General features: G+C 48.2%; 1 protein-coding gene and 1 long non-coding RNA gene across 4 annotated transcripts in view; both read right to left on the bottom strand.

Annotated features, from left to right (window-relative positions):
* The window catches only part of LOC310705462, a 295,970-nt gene that overhangs the window by 27,387 nt on the left and 244,262 nt on the right, over positions 1–24,321 (bottom strand). The window lies entirely within an intron of this gene.
* ARHGEF17 (Rho guanine nucleotide exchange factor 17) overlaps positions 1–24,321 on the bottom strand; it is a 198,674-nt gene that overhangs the window by 27,387 nt on the left and 146,966 nt on the right. For all 3 annotated transcript variants that reach the window (XR_014525147.1, XR_014525148.1, XM_083499151.1), the window contains exons 6-14: positions 20,510–20,686; positions 16,661–16,711; positions 11,888–11,997; positions 9,867–9,952; positions 8,857–8,975; positions 6,011–6,224; positions 4,643–4,716; positions 2,983–3,176; positions 268–518 (exon numbers count right to left, since the gene is read on the bottom strand). Coding sequence is in view for 1 of the 3 variants with exons in the window: in XM_083499151.1 (XP_083355277.1) it covers positions 268–518; positions 2,983–3,176; positions 4,643–4,716; positions 6,011–6,224; positions 8,857–8,975; positions 9,867–9,952; positions 11,888–11,997; positions 16,661–16,711; positions 20,510–20,686 (1,276 nt within the window). In the remaining 2 variants the exon portion in view is untranslated. The remainder of the gene's footprint in view (positions 1–267; positions 519–2,982; positions 3,177–4,642; positions 4,717–6,010; positions 6,225–8,856; positions 8,976–9,866; positions 9,953–11,887; positions 11,998–16,660; positions 16,712–20,509; positions 20,687–24,321) is intronic.

Genomic DNA, 24,321 nt, shown 5'->3' with positions numbered 1-24,321 from the left:
CAGAAACAAAGACGCCAACAGCAATCTATTCACATGCTTAAATGTTTCTACTCTGCCAGATTGCACAAGGAAGTCGAAGAGACGTTCCTAAAAAGGAATTGTTTCTTAGGACGACACTCTGCATAGATGCCGAGTTGGGTTTGGAAAGGAGAGGTGCTGGGGTTCAAAAATATGCTCAGCAACAGAAGGGCACCTGGGGAAGGGGGCATGGCTGGCTTGGGGCAAGTTACTAGCCCTCAACGTTGCCGTGCGAACGGTCCGACTCACTTCCGAAGCTGGAAGATATTGTGGAGTGGCTGGCTTGGCTCTGGAGGGTGCCGGAAGGACTCGGTGAGGACTCATCATCCGTGTCGTCACTGTCGAAGGGGACCAGTTCTCGGTTGGTGCTGTCCACGGGGTCTGAGAGCTCCAGGGAAGACCCGGAAATGGAGATATGCAAGCACTGCTGGGGCCCAGACTCGTCCATCGACGTGTGAACCGGTTCTGAGGAAGGGCTGGCCAGAGATTCGGGGCGCTCCCTGGGTGCAGAGTGAGATGGGAAGATAATAATATAATAATAATTTATTATTTATACCCCGCCCATCTGGCTGAAATATACATTTACTAAGAAACCAGAGGCCTTTCTTCTTGGTCTGGAATTGCCCAAGAAAGATGTTAGCTTGTTTTTGTATGCCACAACTACAGCTAGAATTTTGTTAACTAAGAAGTGGAAAACACAAGAAGTCCCAACAGTGGAGGAATGGCAGATGAAGATGATGGAGTTTTGGAGCTAGCCGACCTCACCCGAAGAGTCTGCGACCAGAAGGAGGAGGACTACCAGGAGGAATCGATGAAATTCAAAGACTATTTAGTTAAACATGCTAACTTAATTAGAAAAAAACTTGCAAATACCAGATAGGCTTAGCATTTAAATATGTGATGTTAGAGAATAGTATGTTTAAAGTTAAAATGAAAAGAAAGAATGATGTTAAGTGATTAAGTTAATTTTATGAGAAACTTCGTTTTGGAAAAACTGTTAGAATGATATACACTGAAACTCAACCAGGGGGATTTGAGGAAGTCACCTAACAATGTTACTAAGATTGGATTAAGTACAGTTAAGATTTATGTTTGTTTGTTTAAAAATTCTGGAAAATCAATAATTTTTTTTAAAAAAAAATAGAAATAAAATACAGTGGTCTGTTAAACATTAACAGCTTCCCTAAACAGGGCTGCCTTCAGATGTCTTCTAAACGTCTGGTAGTTGTTGTTCTCTTTGACATCTGCTGGGAGGGCGTTCCACAGGGTGGGTGCCACCACCGAGAAGGCCCTCTGCCTGGTTCCCTGTAACCTCACTTCTCTCAGGGAGCGAACCGCCAGAAGGCCCTCAGAGCTGGACCTCAGTGTCCAGGCTGAACGATGGGGGTGGAGACGTGAAGAGAACAAAAAGGCATGGGAAAAAGATAAACAGAGAAGCTGCATCTCTGCACTGAGCAGCAAAACATGAGCTGCCAGGATGGAAGCCTAAGAGGGGACAAGAACTGCAGAAGTTGGGGATTCGCTGCTTTCAGGAACCAGGAAGCACAGAACTAAATGCCCTTTAATAGAATCCTAGAACTGCAGAGTTGGAAGGGACCCATGGGGGTCATCTAGTCCAACCCCCTAAAACGCAGGGATCATTTCCTGGGTCCTGGACATCTCCCCCCACAACACATTTCCAAAGGTGCCAGAACTACTGAAACTCCTCTGCCTATTTTAACACCCAAGAGGGTCTGTAGGAAAGGACATGATCTTTCAGATATTCAAAGCACAGGTTCTGACCCCACTGTGTTGGACTAGGTCCTGGGAGAGCAGGGTTTGAATCCCTGCTCAGCCATGGAGTTCATTGGGTGACCTTGGGCCAATCACTGCTTCTCAACCTAATCTATCTGCTCCATAAGGTTGCTGTTATTGCTGTAAAGATAAAACAGGGAGGAGATGTACGCCGGCCGCCTTGATCTCCTTGTAGGAAAGGCAGGATAGAAATGCAATAAACAGACAATAAATAAATTCTAATTCAGCCGTTTCCTGCAGGACACATCTCCCTGGCTTCCAGCCACGTTGTGATGGCCTGGGATTCGGACTCGGAGGCTGAACCTGAGGAATCCCAGCCTACACAGGATTCCCCGCCTCCAGAACCAGCTGAGACGGGGCTGGGGCCTGAGCCTGAAGGGTCCTCACCTGTGCTGGATTCTCAGGTGCAGGCACCAGCTGAGTCTGCGCTGGCTCCTGAGGTGATGGAGGACCCATTGCCTGCAGGTGCTCCACTCTCAGCCCCATCAGGGGAAGCTGAGGTTGCCTCTGGGTCTGGTAACCCTCCAGCCTCTCCTGAGCTGCAGAGGCTCAGGGCAGAGAGGCGGAGGGAACTATGTTCCTGCAGGAGGAGTGCTCACCTCCAGGCCAGGAGAGGCAAGTCACCTGTGGACTGGGGCCGCCCTATGCCTCGGGGCAGATAAAAGCCAGCTAGCCCAGTCCCAGGTTGCAGGAGCAACATTGTTGGTAGCCTGTTCCTGCTTGCACCCTGTCCTGCTCTTCTGCCAGAGTTCCTGACCTCACCTGACTCCCTGCCTTGGACCCAGCTTCAGCCTTGATGGACAGCCTCCATACCACACCCTTGACCTCGGACTGGACTCGGACCTCGCCGCACGGTTAGCCCTCGGGACCAGCACACACATGTTTATCTGACAGAAGCGGGTTCTGGATTCCCCAAAAGCTTTCAAACCAGCCCTTCTCAACCAGAAGTTCTTGGACTACACCTCCTACCATCCCTGACCACTGGTCCTGCTAGCTAGGGGTGATGGGAGTTGTAGTTTTAACAACACCTTTGGAACCAAGGTCGAGAAAGGCTGGCTTACGCATGAACAAATGTGTTCACTTTCCAGGGGCCACAAGATTCTTTGCTGCCACAGACGTTCTAAAAGTGAAACTACCCACAAGAAAGTCCTTTTCTGGCGACTTCCTTACCGGAAGCTTCGCTTGAGGCCCGGCACAGAGGCGATGCAGAGGATCCTGGCAGAACAGACGGCGATGCAGGCCTCGACGATAGGCTCATTTTTGACGCTGAGGAGGCAGACCTGCCCAACGTAACCGTCGCTGTTGCACACCCAGACCTCGTAGGCGTTCTCCGGGTTGCTGTGGCTGGGCGAGGCGCAGGAGAACTGCCGGAGAAGGGACAAAAAACCCAGGTTGCTTTTGAAACAGGCCCTAAAAGCGCTCACCGGAATGGGCCCAACCGAAAATTCATTCTCCAGAACCAATAATTTATTGGTGACAAGAGTCTTTTATGGAGGTGCAGTAGAATTAAATTATCAGGACTGGGGTGCACTGGGGGTTTCTTTCCTTAGCAGTAAGCAGGTGGAACTATTTTATTTATTTATTTTTTTCAAGGGACCCTTTTGTTTTTAAGAGGGAATGCTTGGTGGGTAATGACTCTTACCTTGGCTGGGACAAACGAAGCTCCACTTTCTGTGAAAATTTCCCCAAATAATATCCTCCAAAAATACAGCTTTGAAGAGAGCTTTTGCTTACAAAGAGGACCATTAATGCCTGAAAGTGAAGCGCTGCTCAGTCTTTAACAACCAGCTCCAGCAAGCCAATTTTTAAGATTTTAGGTAGAGGCGCTTTTGACTCATCGGTGGCAAAGGTCTTCATTCAAAGTGCAGTAGAGTTAAATGAGCTGCACTAAGGTGCACTGGGACGTGGGTGGCGCTGTGGGTTAAGCCACAGAGCCTAGGACTTGCCGATCAGAAGGTCGGCAGTTTGAATCCCCGCGACGGGGTGAGCTCCCGTTGCTCGGTCCCTGCTCCTGCCAACCTAGCAGTTTGAAAGCACGTCAAAGTGCAAGTAGATCAATAGGTACCATTGTGGCAGGAAGGTAAATAGCATTTCCGTGCGCTGCTCTGGTTCACCAGAAGCGGCTTAGTCATGCTGGCCACATGATTTGGAAGCTGTACACTGGCTCCCTCAGTCAATAAAGCAAGATGACTGCTGCAACCCCAGAGTCGGTCACGACTGGACATAATGGTCAGGGGTCCCTTTACCTTTACCTTTAAGGTACACTGAGGGTTTGTGTTTTCTAAACAATCAGCAAATTGAACTATAGTTTCAGACAGTTATAATATGGAAACGGTAGTGTCAGGGAACTGCCATCAGAGGGAAGAGGAGAGGTAAGACGCTCCAGTGATGCAGGGGAGGGCACTAGCAAGGAGAGAGAGAGAGCTTCCGCTGGGGAAGGAAATCCAGGGGACACCAGGGAGAAAGGGGAGGCTGAGAGTACTGTGGAGGGGAGGCTCCGAGACTCTTCCAGTGAAATCAGCGGAGAGAGCACAGGACCTCCGCTTGGCACGCCCACGCTGCGCAGAAGGCTTCCGCGCAGAGAATCTAGGAGGAGACTGGGCGTCAAAGAATTTCTATGTTGGAGGAAGTTTAGGAGACGCCCACTCACGGATTCTGCCAGTGACTAAGACAGTCGCGTTGTAAGGGCTGTCAAACCAGGGAAAGGTTTAGCTATACGACTAGCTTGGAGCAGTTTGCAGTTTACGCACAAGCAACCCCAATTCCCATTACAGGTAGCAACAAACAACAGATGAACTGTGTGAATTCGGTTTGCAAAGCTCAGACTCACCTGCATTCCACTCCTCGTTTTCATGATGGGAATCGCCTTCAGGAACTCAGGGTCCAGGCAGTTTTTGTAGGAAGCTGGTTACAAAAAGGAAAAAAAACAAACCTGTAGCGCGGTCCAATTTGCGGCGTAATCCGCCACAGCTCCGTGGAGTCACGATAATGAACAGCCGTCTTGAATCTATCTACCCTGCTTCTAAAATCTGACTGTTCCCCAGTTCTCGCCTCTAAGGCTCCACAGCCACTGGCTGAGCTGCTGTGATGTCACAGCATGTTCGCAAACATTTCAGCTGCCCACGCTATTTGCCAGCAGCAGTTTGCAAACAGTGCTGTTCCTGCGATGGAAGCAAGCGGTCAATTTGACTGGGGATAAAACCTTGCAGCTTGTTCATCAGTGCTGCAGGAGCACCTACAGAGAGGGGGAGTGTTAGGGGGGGGGGAAACCCCACACCTATTTATGCTCCAGATCAGCCCCTCCAACAGAGGAAGAGGCAAGACAGAGTATGTCTTGGGTTGAACTCTTGGTTGGGGGAGGAGCATGACAGCACATTTTTTGGCCAACCTCTCTCATCAGAGCTACTTCTAAGGGCCTAAAGAAGCAGATGAGGAAGACAACTTGGACAGAGGCTCTATGAGTTCAGACTGCACTCAAGTGACCGGGTGTCCCCCCCAAAAAATATAAATCCACACACACAGGAAGATAGCATGTCAGGGAGACAGACTTTAGCTTCATACTGAAACACTAGTTTTCTATGTGCAGGGCCAGGCCATTGAGTAGGTCTGAGAAGTGCTCTTTGCAAACTGAGGCCAAACATTATGAGCTTTATTAACTGCATTACGTGTGTGGCTGCTCCGTAACAAGAGTCCTCGGTCCACTATACCTGAAGGAGCGTCTCCACCCCCATCGTTCTGCCCGGACACTGAGGTCCAGCGCCGAGGGCCTTCTGGTGGTTCCCTCATTGCGAGAAGCAAAGCTACAGGGAACCAGGCAGAGGGCCTTCTTGGTAGTGGCACCCGCCCTGTAGAACACCCTCCCATCAGATAAAGAGATAAACAACTACCTGGCATTCAAAAGACATCTGAAGGCAGCCCTGTTCAGGGAAGTTTTTAATGTATGACATATTAGTGTATTTTTGGTATTTGTGGAAGCCGCCAGAGTGGCTGGGGAAACCCAGCCAGATGGGCGGGGTACAAAAAAATTATTATTATTATTATTATTATTATTATTATTATTATTATTATTATTATTATTATTATTATCTGGGCGCCTTACAAAGCGCTCCCAACCCCAAAACATTAAAACAGTGTAAAGCAGTAAAAAAACACCCTACAATATCAAAAAACAAAACCCCAAAACACTCAAGACAAGGACCTAGTTTCTTCTTGGTGTCCTCAAAGGCCTGCTCAAAGCTATGGCGTGCATCTGGGTTGGGGAACTCAAAGATGTAGGACTCCGTGCCGTCCGCCTTCGTTGCCGTGAGTTCCATTTTGTTGGGCGGGAAAGACTGGGCGAAGGAAAGGGACTGCTTCTCCGCCAATTCGCGGTGGATGGCTGCCATCAGGTCCTTGATAACGTCGTCCAGGCTCTGAGGGCGAGCGAACACAAATGTTGGCATTAGCTGGGAGAACACCATGGACTCTGTGGAATAAAATTCTGCGGCACCAAGTTCCTAGTCCATCTTATGCAGTCGCAACAGCCCACAAGCCTTTAAGGGCAACCTTTAGCAGTCGGTCCCTTCCCTTTCCCGCCCCAACCTGGCCACAGTGATCCATGCGACAATCACCTCCAGGCTTGACTACTGTAATTCGCTCTACGCGGGGCTGCCCTTGAAGCTGTCCCAGAAACTCCAGCGGGTGCAGGATGCTGCAGCGCGGCTCCTCACGGGGTCTCTGCCATGGGAGCATATTCACCCAGTGCTTTTCCAGCTGCACTGGCTCCCGGTGGAGTACAGGGTCAGGTTCAAGGTGCTGGTTTTGACCTTTAAAGCCCTTCACGGCCTAGGACCCTCGTACCTACGGGACCACCTCACTTGGTATGCCCCACGGAGAGCCTCAAGGTCCATAAATAGCAACACCCTAGTGGTCCTGGACCCTAAGGAAGTCAGATTAGCCTTAGCCAGAGCAGGGCCTTTTCAACACTGGCTCCGGTCTGGTGGAACGCTCTGTCTCATGAGACTAGGGCCCTGCAGGATCTGATTTCTTTCCGCAGGGCCTGTAAGACAGAGTTGTTCCGCCTGGCCTTTGGCTTGGAGCCAATTTGATTCCCTCCCCCTCTTTCTTTTTTCTTTTCCTTTCTCCTCCTGCGATGAGGCTACATTTTAATATTTTAATGTTTCCTTATTTTAATGTTGTATTTTAATTTTGTTTTTAAGCTGTAATCATTCAACTTGTTTTTATTATTGCTTGTTAGCCGCCCTGAGCCCGGCCTTGGCTGGGGAGGGCGGGGTATAAATAATAATAATAATAATAATAATAATAATAATAATAATAATAATAATAATAATAATTATCATCATCATCAACCGGGTTGGTATCAGAGCTTTGATTTCCAAGCTCCACATTTAGAGGTGACCCAACTGGAAGCCATCAAGGACAGGGCCTTTTCGGTGGAGGCACCACAGATGTGGAATTCTCTCCTCAGCGTGAGCTGACTAAAATCTTTCTGATTTTAGAAGGTTACTAATTTATTCTTTCTTTCTGGAACACATTTGTGGAGGTTTAAATGCTGATTCCTTTTTGGTTTGTGACTTTTAGAGTTGGTATATTTTAATCTTTAAATGGCACACATAAATAACCTTTATTTGTTTATGCTGCTACTGCGGCCCGTATTTTGTTAGCCCCCAAATGGAAAACGAGCGAGGTCCCAACCAAAGAAGAATGGCCACTTAAGTTGACAGAATATGCGAAGCTTGCAGACTTAACATATTGAATAAGAAAAGAAGAACATACGTTTAGAGAGGATTGAAAAATGTTTCTTGAATATATGGGGGGGGGGGGAAATCATGTACACCTGAAAACGTGGGCAGCATTAAGATAAATTTAACAGTGTAAATAAGTTTTGATGGATGTAATAATGGAATACTGGAAAACTGCGGGAGGCAGTGGAAGACAGGAGTGCCTGGCGTGCTCTGGTCCATGGGGTCACGAAGAGTCGGACACGACTAAACGACAACAGCAACAATGGAATACTGAATGGTATAGTTTATGTAAAATATGCTGGGATATATGATACGAAAAATGAACCATGGAAAGAGAAGACGTCATTGAAGAAGAAGAAGAAGAGTTTGGATTTGATATCCCGCCTTTCACTCCCTTTAAGGAGTCTCAAAGCGGCTAACATTCTCCTTTCCCTTCCTCCCCCACAACAAACACTCTGTGAGGTGAGTGGGGCTGAGAGACTTCAGAGAAGTGTGACTGGCCCAAGGTCACCCAGCAGCTGCAGGTGGAGGAGTGGAGACGCGAACCCGGTTCCCCAGATTCCGTGACTACCGCTCTTAACCACTACACCACACTGGCTCTCATTGATATTTTAAGGTTGTTTAAATGAATATTTTCAATTATGAAACAGAAAATTTAATAACACACGTATGCATACACTGTGTATATATATATATATATATAGAGAGAGAGAGAAATGTAAGCCATTCTGATGGTCTTGTTAGAGATAATTGGAACTAAAAATGGCCTAGGACCCTCGTACCTACGGGACTGCCTCTCCTGGTATGTCCCACGGAGGATATTACGGTCTTCAAACAAAAACATCTTGGAGATCCCGGGCCACAGGGAGGTTAGGCTGGCCTCAACCAGAGCCAGGGCTTTTTCGGTCGTGGCCCCAATCTGGTAGAACGCTCTGTCACGAGAGACTAGGGCCCTGCGGGACTTGACATCTTTCCGCAGGGCATGCGAGACAGAGCTGTTCCACCAGGTCTTTGGACAAGGCACAGTCTGACCCCCTCCTTCTGTAATCCTCATAGAACTCTAGCCCAATGGTTGCCATTAATTTGATTTTCAATTGATTTTAGAATGTATTTTAATTAATTGACTGTGATTTTATGTAAATTGTGCTATTTTTACTGTTGTTATCCGCTCTGAGCCCGGCTTTGGCTGGGGAGGGCGGGATATAAAAAAATTATTATTATTATTATTATTATTATTATTATTATTATTATTATTATTCAAAATGCCTGTACTTGCCCCGCCAACCTCGATGGTTCTCACCTGATGGGGGAAGCTGAGGGTCTCTGAAAGCTTGCTAACTTGGCCAAGGGTGCTGAGGTCTTCATCCAGGCGGGAGATGGCTTTCTGGATGCTCTCGCGATTGGGCGACTGAGAAGCCCCTGGGAGATGGACAGAAATCACACATCACACTGCGTTTGTCTCAGGCAAGGAGGCTGGAGATCTAAGCCAGTTGCATTTCTCAATATCTATGGCTTGTTCTGACATAACACGAAACACTGACTTTATATAGCTCCGTTTGGAGGTTTAAAAATGCGGCGATTAAGAGGCAAGTGGTTAGGCCACTAGAAAATCCAGCGGCAATACTCCTTACATTTCTGTATTCGTTGCATCAGTTATGCTAGGGATACCCTTCACTTTAAATTGACGAACCCTAATTTAAAGTGGGCATGAGGTGGTGGCAAGCAACCTGTGTGTTTCTAAAGGTTGTGGTTGCCGTTCCCAATTGACGATCACGAGCCACACGGGACAGCACCAACTTGATATAGAAGCTGCAGCTCGCGCAAAACTCTGCTGCGTCCCTCAGTTTTCGAACGTAATCCGTTCCAGAAGACCGTTCGAGTTCTGAGACGTTCAGAAACCGAAAATCAATACGGAAGCCTCAATAAGGAAAGCTGCTTTTTGAAATGCATGGCACGTCCTACGTCTGAAAAGTGTTCAAAAACTGAAGCATTTACTTCCAGGTTTACGGCATTCAAAAACCGAAACATTTGTCAACAGAGACGTTCGAAAACCGAGGTACTGCTCTTCAAAATGTTCCATCAGCTGCCAATGCTGCTGAGCTACATTCAAGGTTTCCTCTTAAGCCTCCCCGCAAAACATATTAATTTTATTTCTGCAGCTTTAAATCCCTGTAGGTTCGTACGTTTCAATACTGTTTTATTGTCTGCATTGTGTTTTATAGATTCCTGTTTCTGAACGACGCTTGGGTATCCTCTGGACGCAGAGATGTTTATGCATTCTGAAAGGGAACAACACCGAAAGCAACAGACCTTTCACAATGTCCAGGTCTTCCAGCGGAAATTTCCAGAGCAATTTGTACTTGCTGGCTGTGTCGATCACACTGGCTGCTGTGTAACTGCAAAGAAAAATCACGTAACACTAAGAACGGGAGCAGTACTCACTGCAACCACCAAGTGGCCTTGTTGGCCTATTTTAGAGACGAACACCTTCCATTTAGATCTTAAGTCTTCTTTCTTCCCTTGATCAAGATGCTAAACTTGTGGGCAGGGCCTAGTTAATTTTCTAACTTACGTGCAAAACCTATATTTCTGAGAAGCCTCCAATATAAGGCGCACTTGACTGCCAGTTGTGCATTCTTGGCTGAGATCATAGCTGTCAACCGTCCCTTATGTGGCGGGAATCTCCCTTATCCCAACGCTGTTTCCCGCTGCTGTCCCTTATTGATGATGTCCCTTAAATTTCCTGGGTTTCATGCTCGCCCGGCTCGGGAGGGAAGCAGCGGCTCGGGGTCCTCTGCCTTGAGAGAGCGCGTACATGAGCTGCCGCGTCTCCGCCTCTCCCTTTTTCCCCTCAGGGGCGCGTCGTGAGGAGAAGGGTGGCGGCGGGCGGGCAGGCAGCGCCTCTCTTGTGAGACTTCCGCCGCGCTGCCAGAGGAAGCCGGAGGTGGCTGAGGAGGCAGTCTGAGGAGGAAGAGGAGGGGATGGGGAGGGACGCAGAAGGGCGGCGCTTCAGCGGCCACCGCGGCACCGCAACCGCCTCATGCCGGGCTCGCAAGCGAGAGTCTCTCTTCCTCCCTCGCTCTCTCTCGGGCGGGGAAGGGCCGATGGAACTCCTCGCGCCAGGACGACGGCAACCCCGACGTGCATAATCCAAGCAAAATCCCTTATTTTGGCTGCTGATCCCTTATTTTCAAGGCTGCTGGTTCCTTATTTTCAAATCTGTAAGTTGACAGCTATGGCTGAGATGGACCCTATTTTTTAATTATTTTTATTTTTGCTGCATTTCAGGTGTACGCAATTGTATACTAGAGGTGGGGCCTTTCCCAGCTGTTGAGCTGGATCCTGAAGTTCCCGATGGGGAACTGCAAAGAACAGCCAACCCCTGCTGAAAGCAGGACTCGAACTCAGCACTGACCGTGTGACAGAATTCCCAATGGAGAACTCCATGCTCATTTATTAATTTATCCCAGCTGCCGTGGGGCTACCAGGCCCCCCCCCCCCCCCGGTTATGCCACAGTGGTTATTCACTGGCAGCCACATCTCTGGCTAACTCACCCCTGACATCAGGTGTGGGGCAGGCAGGCGTGGTTTGGGCCCACGCCTTATGGACAGAAATGGTCCCCGTGGGAGCTGAGAAACAGTCTGGCTCCTGCTAAGATGCCAGTCCTTTGCAATTACCGTATTTTTCGCTCCATAAGACACACTTTTTTCTACCTAAAAAGTAAGGGGAAATGTCTGTGCATCTTATGGAGCGAATGTGTGGTCCCTGGAGCCGAATTGCCCAGGGGCAAAAAGCAGATCATGTTTGGTTTTTTTTGAAAGAGGTAGGTAGGTGTTGAAACAAAGCCGCTCGCTGTCTTGGCTTCTTTGCTCTTTGGGGCTGGGGGGGGGGGGAGAAATAATATTTTTTCCCCTTGATTTCCCCCTCTAAAAACTAGGTGCGTCCTGTGGTCTGGTGTGTCCTATGAAGCGAAAAATACGGTATATCCTCTCCTGCCTCCCTGAACATTCCCAAAGACACCCGTGACTCTTCATCAGCAGACTCCTCTTGGTTTTCCTCATCTCCTGCCTCTAATTCTGGCCGCCTCTCTGCCACAGAATCTCCCCGCTCACTAAGCCCTGTTCCCTCTCCATCTTCCAACGCTTCCTCTTCCTGGTCTTCTCCTTCTGACCACTCATCATTCTCCCACCACCAATCCCCGGGATCTGAGCCTTCTTCCCTTGGGAGTTCCCCAGCTGGTTCCCCCCCCCCCCCAGTCCATGGCAGACATGTCCCTCGAGCCGTCAATCGCACAGCAACTTCCGGTGGGTTTTGGGGGTCGGTCACTTACAGGCTCATGGAGCTTCGCCGCAAGGACCCGGACTTGCGTTTCAGGGTGGTGCAGACGAGCAGGTCCGTGAAGAGGAAAAGCGAGCGGTCCTTCTTCCCGCCCACGGCCTTCTGCAACAAGACACAGGAGAGGTCAGGCTGGGACAGTCGGTCGAGCAAGAGACTCTTATAATCTCAGGGTTGTGGGTTCGAGTCCCACATTGGGCGAAAGAGCCCTGCATTTATTAAGTGGCTTAGGGCCCTCGTTTTTACAGGACTACCTCTCCTGGTATGCCCCGCAGAGGACTTTAAGGACCATGAATAACCATAGTTTAGAGGTCCCGGGCCCAGAGCACATGGAAACACCATTTACCTTCCCACTGCAGTGGTACCTATTTATCTACTTGCACTGGCATGATTTCGAACTGCTAGGTTGGCAGGACCTGGGGCAGAGCAACGGGAGCTCACCCCGTCGTGGGGATTCGAACCATCGACCTTCTAATCGGCAAGCCCAAGAGGCTCAGTGGTTTAGACCACAGCGCCACCCGCGTCCCTAAATTTCATTGTAAACCGCTTTGAGGCGGGTTTTTTTCTTTCTTTAGCAATCAAGTGGCATGTAACTTTTATGAAATGAAACAAAAAAAACAGGGCACCGCCTCTACTTCCCTTACGCTCCCACGTTACTTTCTCCCTTGGCAAAGCCACCATTTTACTTGCGTCGCAGGAAAGGGTCTCTTTGTGAATATTCTGTATCTGACCCCTTGGCTTTGCTCCTGGATATTCTATGGGATCATGGTAATCGTCATTTGTGGGAAGGGGGTGATTGGTTGTGTTTTGCTTTTGCCCTTGTTTTTATTGTGTATTTCGTGCTTATATCTTGCATTTTTACGCTGCAAACCGGCCTGAGGTCTTTGGCTGAAAAGCAGTATGCTGCTATTATTACACAGGGAAACAATTTTTTTGTTGCATTGACACCTGCAGTTGTTCTAACCTAATTCTGACGTGCTGATTTCATATCTGAAGTTGGTTTTGTTCTGAAAGCTCTAGGTTTTTTTTTACAATTCATGTTTTTCACTTTTCACCATAATCTTTGTTTTTCACAATGCAAGAATTCAATATTTTATTAAACACATAACCACTGTAGTACAATATGAGTACAGTGGTGCCCCGCAATACGAATGCCTCGCAAGACAAAAAACTCGCTAGACGAAAGGTTTTTTCATTCGCAATTTGCCTCGCAAGACGAATTCCCCTATGGGCTTGCTTCGCAAGACGAAAACGTCTTGCGACTTTGTTAAACCGTTTAAACCGTGCTTCGCAAGAAGAAAAATTCGCTAGACGGCAAAAATTGCAGAACGAATTAATTTCGTCTTGCGGGGCACCACTGTATAAATGTAAGTGACTTATATAGCATTGAACATGACATGCGTAGCATTGAAAATGACATGTATATCTATTTACAGTTGGAGGTATGGGAAAAAATGCATTCCCTTGGGATACACAGTATACTGGGGAACAATCCCCCCCCCCCCATTTTCTGTTGCATGAGATTTTTCAACTGTTCTTGTATGTACTTTAAATGCTGATTTCAAATCTGAAATCAATTTTCATGTACGTGCTATAGTTATCTTTCAATTTCCGACTTTTGCCGATATGTCATATTTACACTGTGGATAAGTGGACACTGATACATTGATCTACCCTAACCACATGGTAATTACTGTTTTGCAAACTTAAGTTTTCTTAATTTTTATAGTGTTTTAACCTAAATATTTGTATTTTTCAGATAGGACCATGGCTTCTTCAAGTAGACGAAAATGTCATGCAACAGAAAATGAAAAAAAAAAAATTGTTTGCCAGTGTTGTTGTTGCTATTACAGTGGTGCCTCGCAAGACGAAAAGAATCCGTTCTGTGATTCTCTTCGTCTAGCGGTTTTTTCGTCTTGCGAAGCAAGCCCATTGAAGGATTAGCGGATTAGCGCTATTAGCAGTTTTTAGCGGCTTATCTGCCAATCGGATCAGCTGATAAGTGGCTTAGCGGCTTAGAAAAAGGGGGGGGAGGGGAAAAACCCAGCAGGAACTCGCAAGACATTGTCGTCTTGCGAAGCAAGCCCATAGGAAATTTGTTTTGCGAAGCACCTCCAAAACGGAAAACTCTTTCGTCTAGCGAGTTTTTCGTCTTGCGAGGCATTCATCTTGCGGGGCACCACTGTATTAGCAGCTCAGCGCGGAGAGAAGTGGCAGCAAAACAATGGCCCCTGGCAACTCTTACCAGGAAAGCAGCTATGTGGTGAGGGGGGCAAGGCAGATAAGACATGCCTCCCCTTCTGCCCCGAATTAACTGTCACCCCCAAACCCAGCGGGGAGACCCCAACACGGCCCACTTGCACAATATTTGATTCCCGGCCGTCAGAGAGGCAGCGGAAGTTCATTACTCGGTTGCATAATAAACCTAACCCCAAGCACCACAGGGAACAGAGAAATAAAACTACGCGCACTTTTAATTCCACCCAAAATCTGCGTGGGCCTTGCTAAGATATTGCGCACTAAAACACTGCAGCTATCCCCATCATTTTCAATTTAATTCATCCCGAATTAATAGAGATTTTACTACTCTCTCCCCAAACTGCAGCTTCACGAAATAAAAAGGCAGTTTGGGCTGGCTTGCCGAGGGAACGCAATCCTTCCTTTTTGCATTTTTCCAACTGGATGTGTTCCGTACGCCACCTTCGCACTACAGATAATGGCTGAATAACCCCCTCAAATCTTAAAAAGCAGAGACATCACCTTGCCAACAAAGGTCCGTCTAGTTAAAGCTCTGGTTTTCCCAGTAGTGATGTATGGAAGTGAGAGCTGGACCCTAAAGAAGGCTGATCGCCGAAGAATGGATGCTTTTGAATTATGGTGCTGGAGGAGACTCTGGAGAGTCCCATGGACTGCAAGAAGATCAAACCTCTCCATTCTGAAGGAAATCAGCCCTGAGTGCTCACTGGAAGGACAGATCCTGAAGCTGAGACTCCAAGACTTTGGCCACCTCATGAGAAGAGAAGACTCACTGGAAAAGACCCTGATGCTGGGAAAGATGGAGGGCACAAGGAGAAGGGGACGACAAGGACGAGATGGTGGGACAGTGTTCTCGAAGCTACCAGCATGGGTTTGACCAAACTGCGGGAGGTAGTGGAAGACAGGAGTGCTCTGGCCCAGGGGTCACGAAGAGGCGGACACGACTAAACAACAACAACAACCCCCTCAAATTTAGTTATACAGTGACAGGAGGCTGGGTGAGTCGCGAGGCTGGGGCGGCGGCAGACACGACTAGCTCTTCGCGGCCACGCTGCCATCCAACAGGATCTGCAAGGCCTTTTGTGCAGAAGGGGGCCTGTTTATTTGGATTCCCAGCTCCCGGGGTTGACATGGCAACGCAGGGTGCCACACGCTCGGCTGGGGGAATTTTGATTGTTATCTCCCCCTCACAGCACCGGGAGCTGGGGGGAAATGTTCTGCAGTGTGGTGGGGGGGGGGAGAAAGGAGGGAGGTTGCTTCTGTCTAAAAAGCAAACCCCAAAAGTCTTGGGGAGTCCCAAGGCAGCTGAAATATTTACATTTACAGCCTAAATTCTGCAAAAGCACAAGGGTGGGGGGAACAAGCTGGAGACTGAGATACGAGATAACGAATTCGGTTTCCCGAGAACCTCTGTTTTTATATTTAGATATAGGGATGCAAGTGCGCTGTGGTCTAAACCACTGAGCCTCTTGGGCTTGCAGATCGGAAGATCGGCGGTTCGAATCCCCGCAACAGGGTGAGCTCCCATTGCTCGGTCCCTGCTCCTGCCAACCTAGCAGTTCAAAAGAACACCAGTGCAAGTAGATAAATAGGTACCGCTGTGGTGGGAAGGTAAACGGTGCTTCCGTGCGCTGCTCTGGTTCGCCAGAAGTGGCTTAGTCATGCTGGCCACATGATCCGGAAGCTGTCTGCGGACAAAGGCCTATAGAGCAAGATGAGTGCGCAACCCCAGAGTCGTTCACAACTGGTCAGGGGTACCTTTACCTTTTTAGATTTAGATATATCTTATTAAATTTCCAGAGATTTCTCATAAGCATTCCAATACGTATAAGATTTATCTTCTGTCTCGTCGACTTCCCACCCCATTTTCCATTTTCTTTTATTCCTCCCCCTTGCTGCACCCTATCTTCCCTCTATTATATCATAACATTAATACAATAACCTCTAATTCCTTCTGCTGCTCCTAGTTCAAATCCTGCTCACGAATTCATCCTACCCTAGTAATTCTTTAAATAGTTCTAAAAAGGGCTTCCATTCTTCCATAAAGCAATCATCATAGAGTTCTCTTATTTTAACTGATTTAACTGTTTCAGCATTTTTGTACATAACAGATCCTTGCTGCTGTAGTTACATACATAAATAACTTAACCATCTTTTTGGAACTTCTGTACCTATAATCTCTAGAAGAAAAGTTTCAGTCCCCCCCCCTTTTTAAAAGTATAATCACTTTAAACATCTTTTTTATCTCATCATATATCATTTCCCAAAATTCCCTCGCTTTCTTGCAAGTCCACCACATATGAAAGAACAATCTATCAGTGGTGTCCAAACTTTTTTCAAAGAGGGCCAGATTTGATGAAGTGAACATGCGTGAGGGCCGACCAAAGTTGTTCACACTTCCAGCAGTCATTGTGTAGACCCTCCCAAACAAAACAATGAAAAATATGCAACATTCGTTAAAAAAGCTGTCTACGACTTGCAAAATAAGACAGATTACGGAGGGTTCTCTTACCATTTCCACTAACATCTCCTGGCGCAAGAATCTCCTCAGCGGGGCCTGAAGCTGGGGAGACACAAGGAATCAGAGCGATTTAGGGATGTCGCCAAACGCCCAAGGGGGATCTTAACACTGACTTCTCAATCGTGACAGTGTGGAGAAGCAAAATACCGTATTTTTCGCCCCATAGGACGCACTTTTTCCCCTCCAAAAATGAAGGGGAAATGTTTGTGTGTCCTATGGGGCGAATGCAGGCTTTCGCTGAAGCCTGGAGAGCGAGAGGGGTCGGTGCGCACCGACCCCTCTCGCTCTCCAGGCTTCAGGAAGCTATCCGCAAGCCTTGCAAGCCATGCGGGAGTTCCCGCGGGCTCACAAGGCTTGCGGGCAGCAGCCTGCCACCCGAAACACAGGGAGCCCTCCGGAGGGCTCCCCGTGCTTTGGGCGAGTGTCCGCAAGCCTCGCGCGCCCAGTGGGAAGTCCCGCCGGGCACGCGAGGCTTGGGGCGGCAGCTTGCTCCCCATGCTTCGGGCGGCTGTGCGCCAGGCTTGGGGCAGCAGCCGCGGAGGTGGGGGAATTTTTTTATTCATCCCCCCCCCAAAAAACGAGTTGCGTCCTATGGGCCGGTGCGCCCTATAGGACGAAAAATACGGTAATATTAATAATTATTTATTATTTATATTCCACCTATCTGGCTGGGTTTCCCCAGCCACTCTGGGTGGCTCCCAACAGAATATTAAAAACACAATAAAACATCAAACATTAAAAACTTCCCTAAACAGGGCTGCCTTCAGAAGTCTTCTAAAAGTCAGATAGTTGTTTATTTCCTTGACATCTGATGGGAGGGCGTTCCACAGGGCGGGCGCCACCACTGAGAAGGCCCTCCGCTTGGTTCCCTGTAACTTGGCTTCTCACAACGAGCGAACCGCCAGAAGGCCCTTGGCACTGGACCTCTGTGTCCGGGCTGAACGATGGGGGTGGAGACGCTCCTTCAGGTCTACTGGGCCGAGGCCGTTTAGGGCTTTCAAGGTCAGCACCAACACTTTGACTTGTGCTCGGAAAAGTACTGGGAGCCAATGCAGGTCTTTCAAGACCAGTGTTATGTGGTCTTGGCGGCCGCTCCCAGTCACCGGTCTAGCTGCCGCATTCTGGATTAGTTGTAGTTTCCGAGTCACCTTCAAAGGTAGCCCCATGTAGAGCGCATTGCAGTAGTCCAAGAGGGAGATAACCAGAGCATGCACCACTCTGGCGAGACAGACTGCGGGCAGGGAGGGTCTCAGCCTGCGTACCAGATAGAGCTAGTTACAGATAGGTAGCCGTGTTGGTCTGCCATAGTCAAAATAAAAAAATTCCCTCCAGTAGCACCTTAAAGACCAACTAAGTTAGTTCTTGGTATGAGCTTTCGTGTGCATGCACACTTCTTCAGATACCAAAGTATCTGAAGAAGTGTGCATGCACACGAAAGCTCATACCAAGAACTAACTTAGTTGGTCTTTAAGGTGCTACTGGAAGGAATTTTTTTATTTTGACCAGATAGAGCTGGTAGACAGCTGCTCTGGACACAAAATAGATAGCCCCCCAAACAAGCCCCACCCCTGTGGCTTGCAGGTCCCCGGCATGCATGTAGTCAGAGCAGTCGGCAGTGGTTATTCCAGCCAAATGTCCCCATAAAATTATTCCCGAGGGAGATTATGAATGGCATTAACCAACATCAGTTTTTCCATCAGGCTTAGGGATTATGGCGACCTGACTTTTGCACGGGGAAAGGTGGGACAGCCATGCCCCTTCTAGATGCCACCCCTCCCCAAACCGCCCCACCTCCAGTGATAATTCCAACTGGCCATTATGGGAATGTATAAAAGCTCTTATTTTTTTATCCCCTTTCCATTTCATATTATGTCCTGTAGACTGCAGGTCAAAACGTAAACCACCTCTAGTGCTTTGGTTAGAAAGGCAGGAAATAAAGCTAGGAAACAAACAAACAATTTAGCATCTCCTCCCATCTCTTGGTCACTTTCCAGCGTGACACTGACTTTTGTCCTCTAGAGGGGGAACACCGAGAGAGGGAGGGGGCAAGGTGGTGATGACCGGGAAACCAAAATTAAATTTCCACTCTCCGTCTCTCTTTGCACATGGATCTGACTCTGGCTGAAAGGAGCCCAAATGTCTTGACACAATGATGGAAACCTAGGGTAGTCAAAAATAAGCATCTGAAAGAACAGAGAACATGTACATTTCCAGATTCATTTACACCAGGGATAGGTAAGCCAGATGCAGCTGAATTTCATCCAGCCCTCAGGGTCCCTTCCCTGTGACCAGGTGGGTGGGAAAAGGGCTTTGGCACCAAGTGTACAATTTCTGCTCCTTCCTCTGCAAGAAGGAAGGCCAAGGGGGAAATTTGGCAGCAGACTCGTGCTCCTTGCAAATATGCAATGAACTTTGCAACTGCATACGTGGAATTTTTTTTTTTGGGGGGGGGAGCAATTGCATTTTGAAGTTTGAGGCTTTTATAGCTTTTAAAGCCTTTAAAGTAAGGCTGTGATTGCCTGGGATTCAGACTCAGAGGCTGAACCTGAGGAATCCCAGCCTGCACAGGATTCCCCGCCTCCAGAACCAGCTGAGCCAGGGCTGGGGCATAAGCCTGAAGGGTCCTCACCTGTGCAATGGGAGGACCCATTGCCTGCAGGTGCTCCACTCTCAGCCCCGTCAGAGGAAACTGAGGTTGCCTCTGGGTCCGGTCACCCTCCAGCCTCTCCTGAGCTGCAGAGGCTCAGGGCAGAGAGGCGGAGGGAACTAAGTTCCCGCAGGAGGAGTGCTCGCCTCCAGGCCAGGAGAGGCGAGTCACCTGAGGATCGGGGCCGCCCTGTGCCTCGGGGCAGATAAAAGCCAGCCAGCCCCAGTCCCAGGTTGCGGGAGCAACATTGTTGGTAGCCTGTTCCTGCCTGCACCCTGTCCTGCTCTTCTGCCAGAGTTCCTGGCCTCACCCGACTCCCTGCCTTGGACCCTGCTTCAGCTTTGACGGACAGCCTCCATACCACACCCTCGACCTCGGACTAGACTCGGACCTCGCCGCACGGTTAACCCTCGAGACCAGCACAAAGGCTTTCTGTTCAGCCTTACTGGCATTCTTAGGCTGGGGTTGCCCAGTGCTTTTCGTACAACTGCATTCCCTCCAACACCTTGAGTCCCCCAAACAGGGTGTGCATCTTCCTGCCCGCGCTCCTGCATGAGTCATGTGATCCGTGCATAGCTGTCAACGCTTCCCCTTTTTAAAGGGAAATTCCCTTATTCCGAATAGGATTCCTCGCAAGACATGGGAAAAGTTGACAGCTATGGATCCGTGCGAGATCACAGTACCCAAATGATGCGCATTTTCCAGGGACACGCTTGCATGCGTGTTTTGGGGTACTGCACAATATTGCAGCCCCCTCGGCACCCTTTTTTGGGTAGGGAAAACGCTTTTTCAAGGCAAGATCTTGGCACGAAATCATGCAAGATCACAGCACCCAAAACAACCTCCCTGTTCTCTCGCGAGTGTCCCCTTTTCCCCCGGACATTTGTGGGGGGCGCAATTAGGATAGGTGAAGTGTGTTGGGAAAGCCTTGCTTACAAACCTCAACGATAAAAAAGGGAGAAAAAAGGTGACATCTGAGTGGAGTTACTTAGAATTAAACACATAGAACTCTGTTTCCACATGTGTGTTTGATTTTGTGCAATAAGACTGGCCCACTACTGGAACCTGACCCATGACGTCTGGGTGATGTGGTCCTCAGCAGAGAAACCCCCCTGCCCTATGTGTTCATAGACGTATCCCTACCCCCACCCCAAAGCAGCACACATTCAAGAAAGCATCTTGGCAAATCTTACATCCTCCATTCCTTCTATATGCGACTCAATCTCTTGCACAATTCGGGCGTTCCGTTCCACCTCTTCGGCGCTCCTCATCCCTTTGTTGATTCTCTCAGCCACCTGCTTGATGCTCCTCTGAGCTTCCATCAGGAAGGGGTGGTCGGGGTGGGCTTCGGGCGTGTGCTTGAGAAGGTCCTGGTGGGAGAAAGCGCAGCGGGAATTATATAATAATAATTTATTATTTATACCCTGCCAATCTGGCTGGGTTTCCCCAGCCACTCTGGGCGGCTTCCAACAAAACACTAAAATACAGTAACCTATTAAACATTAAAAGCTTCCCTGAACAGGGCTGCCTTCAGATGTCTTCTAAAAGTTTGGTAGTTATTTTTCTCTTTGATATCTGGCGGGAGGGTGTTTCATAGGGCAGGTGCAACCACCAAGAAGGCCCTCTGCCTGTTTCCCTGTAACTTGGCTTCTCACAGTCAGGGAACCGTCAGAAGGCCCTCGGCGCTGGACCTCAGTGTCCGGGCAGAACAATGGAGGTGGAGACGCTCCTTCAGGTCTACTGGACCGAGGCCGTTTAGGGCTTTCAAGGTCAGCACCAAATCAAAATCAAAATCAAATCAAAATCAAAACTTTATTAGCAAAGCCAACAGGCCACAGCTGTACAAGAGTTAAAAGTGAGAATGGGGATAAAAGGAAGAAAAGAACAGGCAAAAGGAGGTCCGTCGGGTAAACAGGTCTGTCACTCAGATGGTGGCCCTCAATTTCGCAGCTCTCTCGATGTACCTCGCGACCTTCTCTGTTATCTGACTATCCGTATCAGATAATAGAAAATACAGTGTAATGTCTGGTGAACGGCCGGGGTTGGAGAGAATGAGTGGAGTAATAATCTCATTCCTTAGGTCTTTGTAAAGGGGGCAAGAAAGAAGGACGTGGGACACTGTTTCCGTGTTACCAACTCCACATGGGCAGAGTCGTTTTTCAAATGGAGTCTTTTGGTAACGCCCTTCGAGTACAGCAGAGGGAAGAACATCCCATCTAGCCAATGTAAAGGCACGTCTGTATTTTGGGATGGTTAGTTTAGACAAGTATGAGGCTGGAGAGTCAAAATGAGAAGGAGGAAAGTAGGTATACCATGGGCACAGTTTCTTTAAGATAGTCAGGTTGTTTTGTCGTTCAATGTCTTTCAGGCGCTGGCCTATTAGACTCTTTGCTTTAATGAGGCCCATTGATAGTAGGGACTGTGAGTGCAGGCCGCATGTAAGGAGTTTTTGATGCACAGTTTTAAACCACTTGCTTTTGTGAGGGTCTTGCATTACTAACGGCAGTAGACCAGGAGGATTCAGATTAAGACGAAGCCAATAATTAAATGTTCTCTGCCAGGTCCGCGTTTCCACAGATGGAAGGCAGGCCTCGAGTCGTAATGCTGCGTTTGGAACACAGGAGGGGACACCGAGTATCTGCCTTAGAAATTTGGACTGGACAGTTTCAAGACTGGAGCAATGGTTCCCCGTCCAGATTTGCGCCCCGTACAGTAACTGCGCCAGAGGTTTTGCTTGGAAAACTTCAAGGGCTGCTGGGATGTATCTGCCCCCCTTCGTGTAGAAGAAGCGGGACAGCATCTTGATGCTTTGAGCAGCTTTTTCTTTGGCACATTTTTGATGGACATCCCAGGACCCGGTCGACTGGAAAACGATACCCAGATATTTGAAGGCTTTGACTTGTTCAATTGTCTGGTTATCCATCCTCCAGCTGTACTGTCTGTGTTTCCTTGCAAAAACCATGATTTTGGTTTTCTGATAGTTTATTGCAAGTTGCTCTCTCCTACAGTATGCTGAGAATTCACCTATGAGCCTATTTAAGCCTATTCTTGTTCGAGATAGGAGTATCGCATCGTCAGCGTACAAAAGCACTGATATTGCTTTGTCAGCCAGTTTGGGGGCGTGGAAGTCCGGAGATGACAAACAGTTAACCATATCATTGATGTAGATGTTGAATAAAACTGGGGCCAGGATGCAGCCTTGCTTGACCCCCTTACTGACAGGAACTGGTCCTATAAGATGGCCATTTAACGAAGTTCTTACATGCAGCACCGTGTCTTTGTATAAACAGCTGATCAGAAATAATAGTCTTTTGTCTATGCTAGAGGTGCTCAATTTATCCCAGAGTCTTACACGTGGAATTGAATCGAAAGCAGCCTTTAGATCGATAAAGGCTGCATATAACACCCCACGGGATTTTTTGGCATATTTGTCAATTAAATAGGCTAGGGTGAAGCAATGGTCTATGGTGGATCTGCCTTGCCTGAAACCCGCTTGCTCTTCCGCTAGAATAGCTTCAGTTTCCAGCCAGCTAGTTAGCTTGGTATAAAGATGTTTGGCATATAGTTTGCTGGGTATAGGCAGAAGGCTGATTGGTCTATAACTCGCCGGATCTGTCATGGGTCCTTTTTTATAGATTGGGATAATTATTGCCTCAGTCCAACCATCTGGGAGTAAACCCGTTGAGTCGATCCAAGAAAATAAAGACGCCAGCAGGGGGGCCCACCAGCCAATGTTGGACTTCAGAAGTTCGGCAGGGATGTAATCATTCCCTGGGGCCTTGTTGTTCTTTAATTGTGCGATTAAATTCTCAACTTCCTTCGCAGTTACTGCTGGCCAATGAGGTAGGTCCTCCAGTTGAATGCATAGTTTGTAATGTTGGGCTTCCTGGTCATAGAACAAAGATTGAAAATGGCGCAACCACTCCATTGGTTCCACTGTACAGATGGAATTAGTACGCTCCTGGTCCAGTAGACCAGATATGGTTCGCCAAAAGCAAGTAGTATCTTTCTCGTGCGATGCCTTAACCAACCTGTGCCATGCGGCTCTTTCAGCTTCCAGTTTCTTTCTCCTTAATAATTGTTTGTACGACCGTCTCAGATAAATATAGGCATTAAGTAGGAGGGCAGTCCCTGATTTCCTGTATCTCCGGTAGGCTGTTCTCATTTGTCTCCTTGTTTGCCTGCACTCCAGGTCAAACCAGCTAGCTCCGTCCTTTGCCCTCTTTGTAGCGGAGCTATGTATCACTGTTGTTAAATGGGGTTTCAATCTTCCCAAGAGTAATTTAAAGCGTTCCATAATCGCAGCTGCTGAATTTCCTGATACAATAGCGGAGCGAATAAGCTTTAACTCCACTGACTGAAGAAGGAGGGTTAGGTTTTCATTCAATATTGGGGACCATTTGAGTCTTTTGGGGGCAGGTATATCCAAATTTACAGAAGGTATATATTGTGGCTCGGCAATAGAATAGTCAAAAGGCCCACCTGCAAGCTCTAAAATTAGAGGTAGGTGATCACTCAGAGTATTATGGCCCACTTGAAACTTCCTTATAAAGCTGTGAGCAAATCTTGAGATTAAGATATAATCTATAACACTTCCCCCAGCCTTGGAGAAATGGGTATATTCCCCGGGGCGGTCCCCCTCTATATTGCCGTTTAATATCAGCAGTTCCCTCCGTCTAGCAGCCTGCACTAAGCAGAGACCTGGGAAATTACTTCTACTATCTTTGGACAGACGTGTCGCGCCAATATCCGTCTGTTCTTCAGGGTCCATAAATTGGTTGAAATGAGTGTATAGACTGTTGTCATCTGTTCCTATACGAGCGTTGAAGTCTCCACACACAATAGTCAGGGCAGACGGGTAAGTAGATTCGAGAGGCTCTAAAAACGCCTCTAGCTCAGCCCATGTAGCCTTAACAACGGGTTTTTTTTGGCCTGGGGGGATATAAACATTGACCAGCAAGAGAATAGTTCTCTTGAAGCTAAGTAGAGCGGCTGTTGCTAAGGA

This window comes from Podarcis liolepis (genome assembly GCF_965112155.1).
Source record: "Podarcis liolepis genome assembly, chromosome: 4".
Lineage (NCBI taxonomy): Eukaryota > Metazoa > Chordata > Lepidosauria > Squamata > Lacertidae > Podarcis > Podarcis liolepis.
This window is presented reverse-complemented; position numbering and strand designations above follow the sequence as displayed.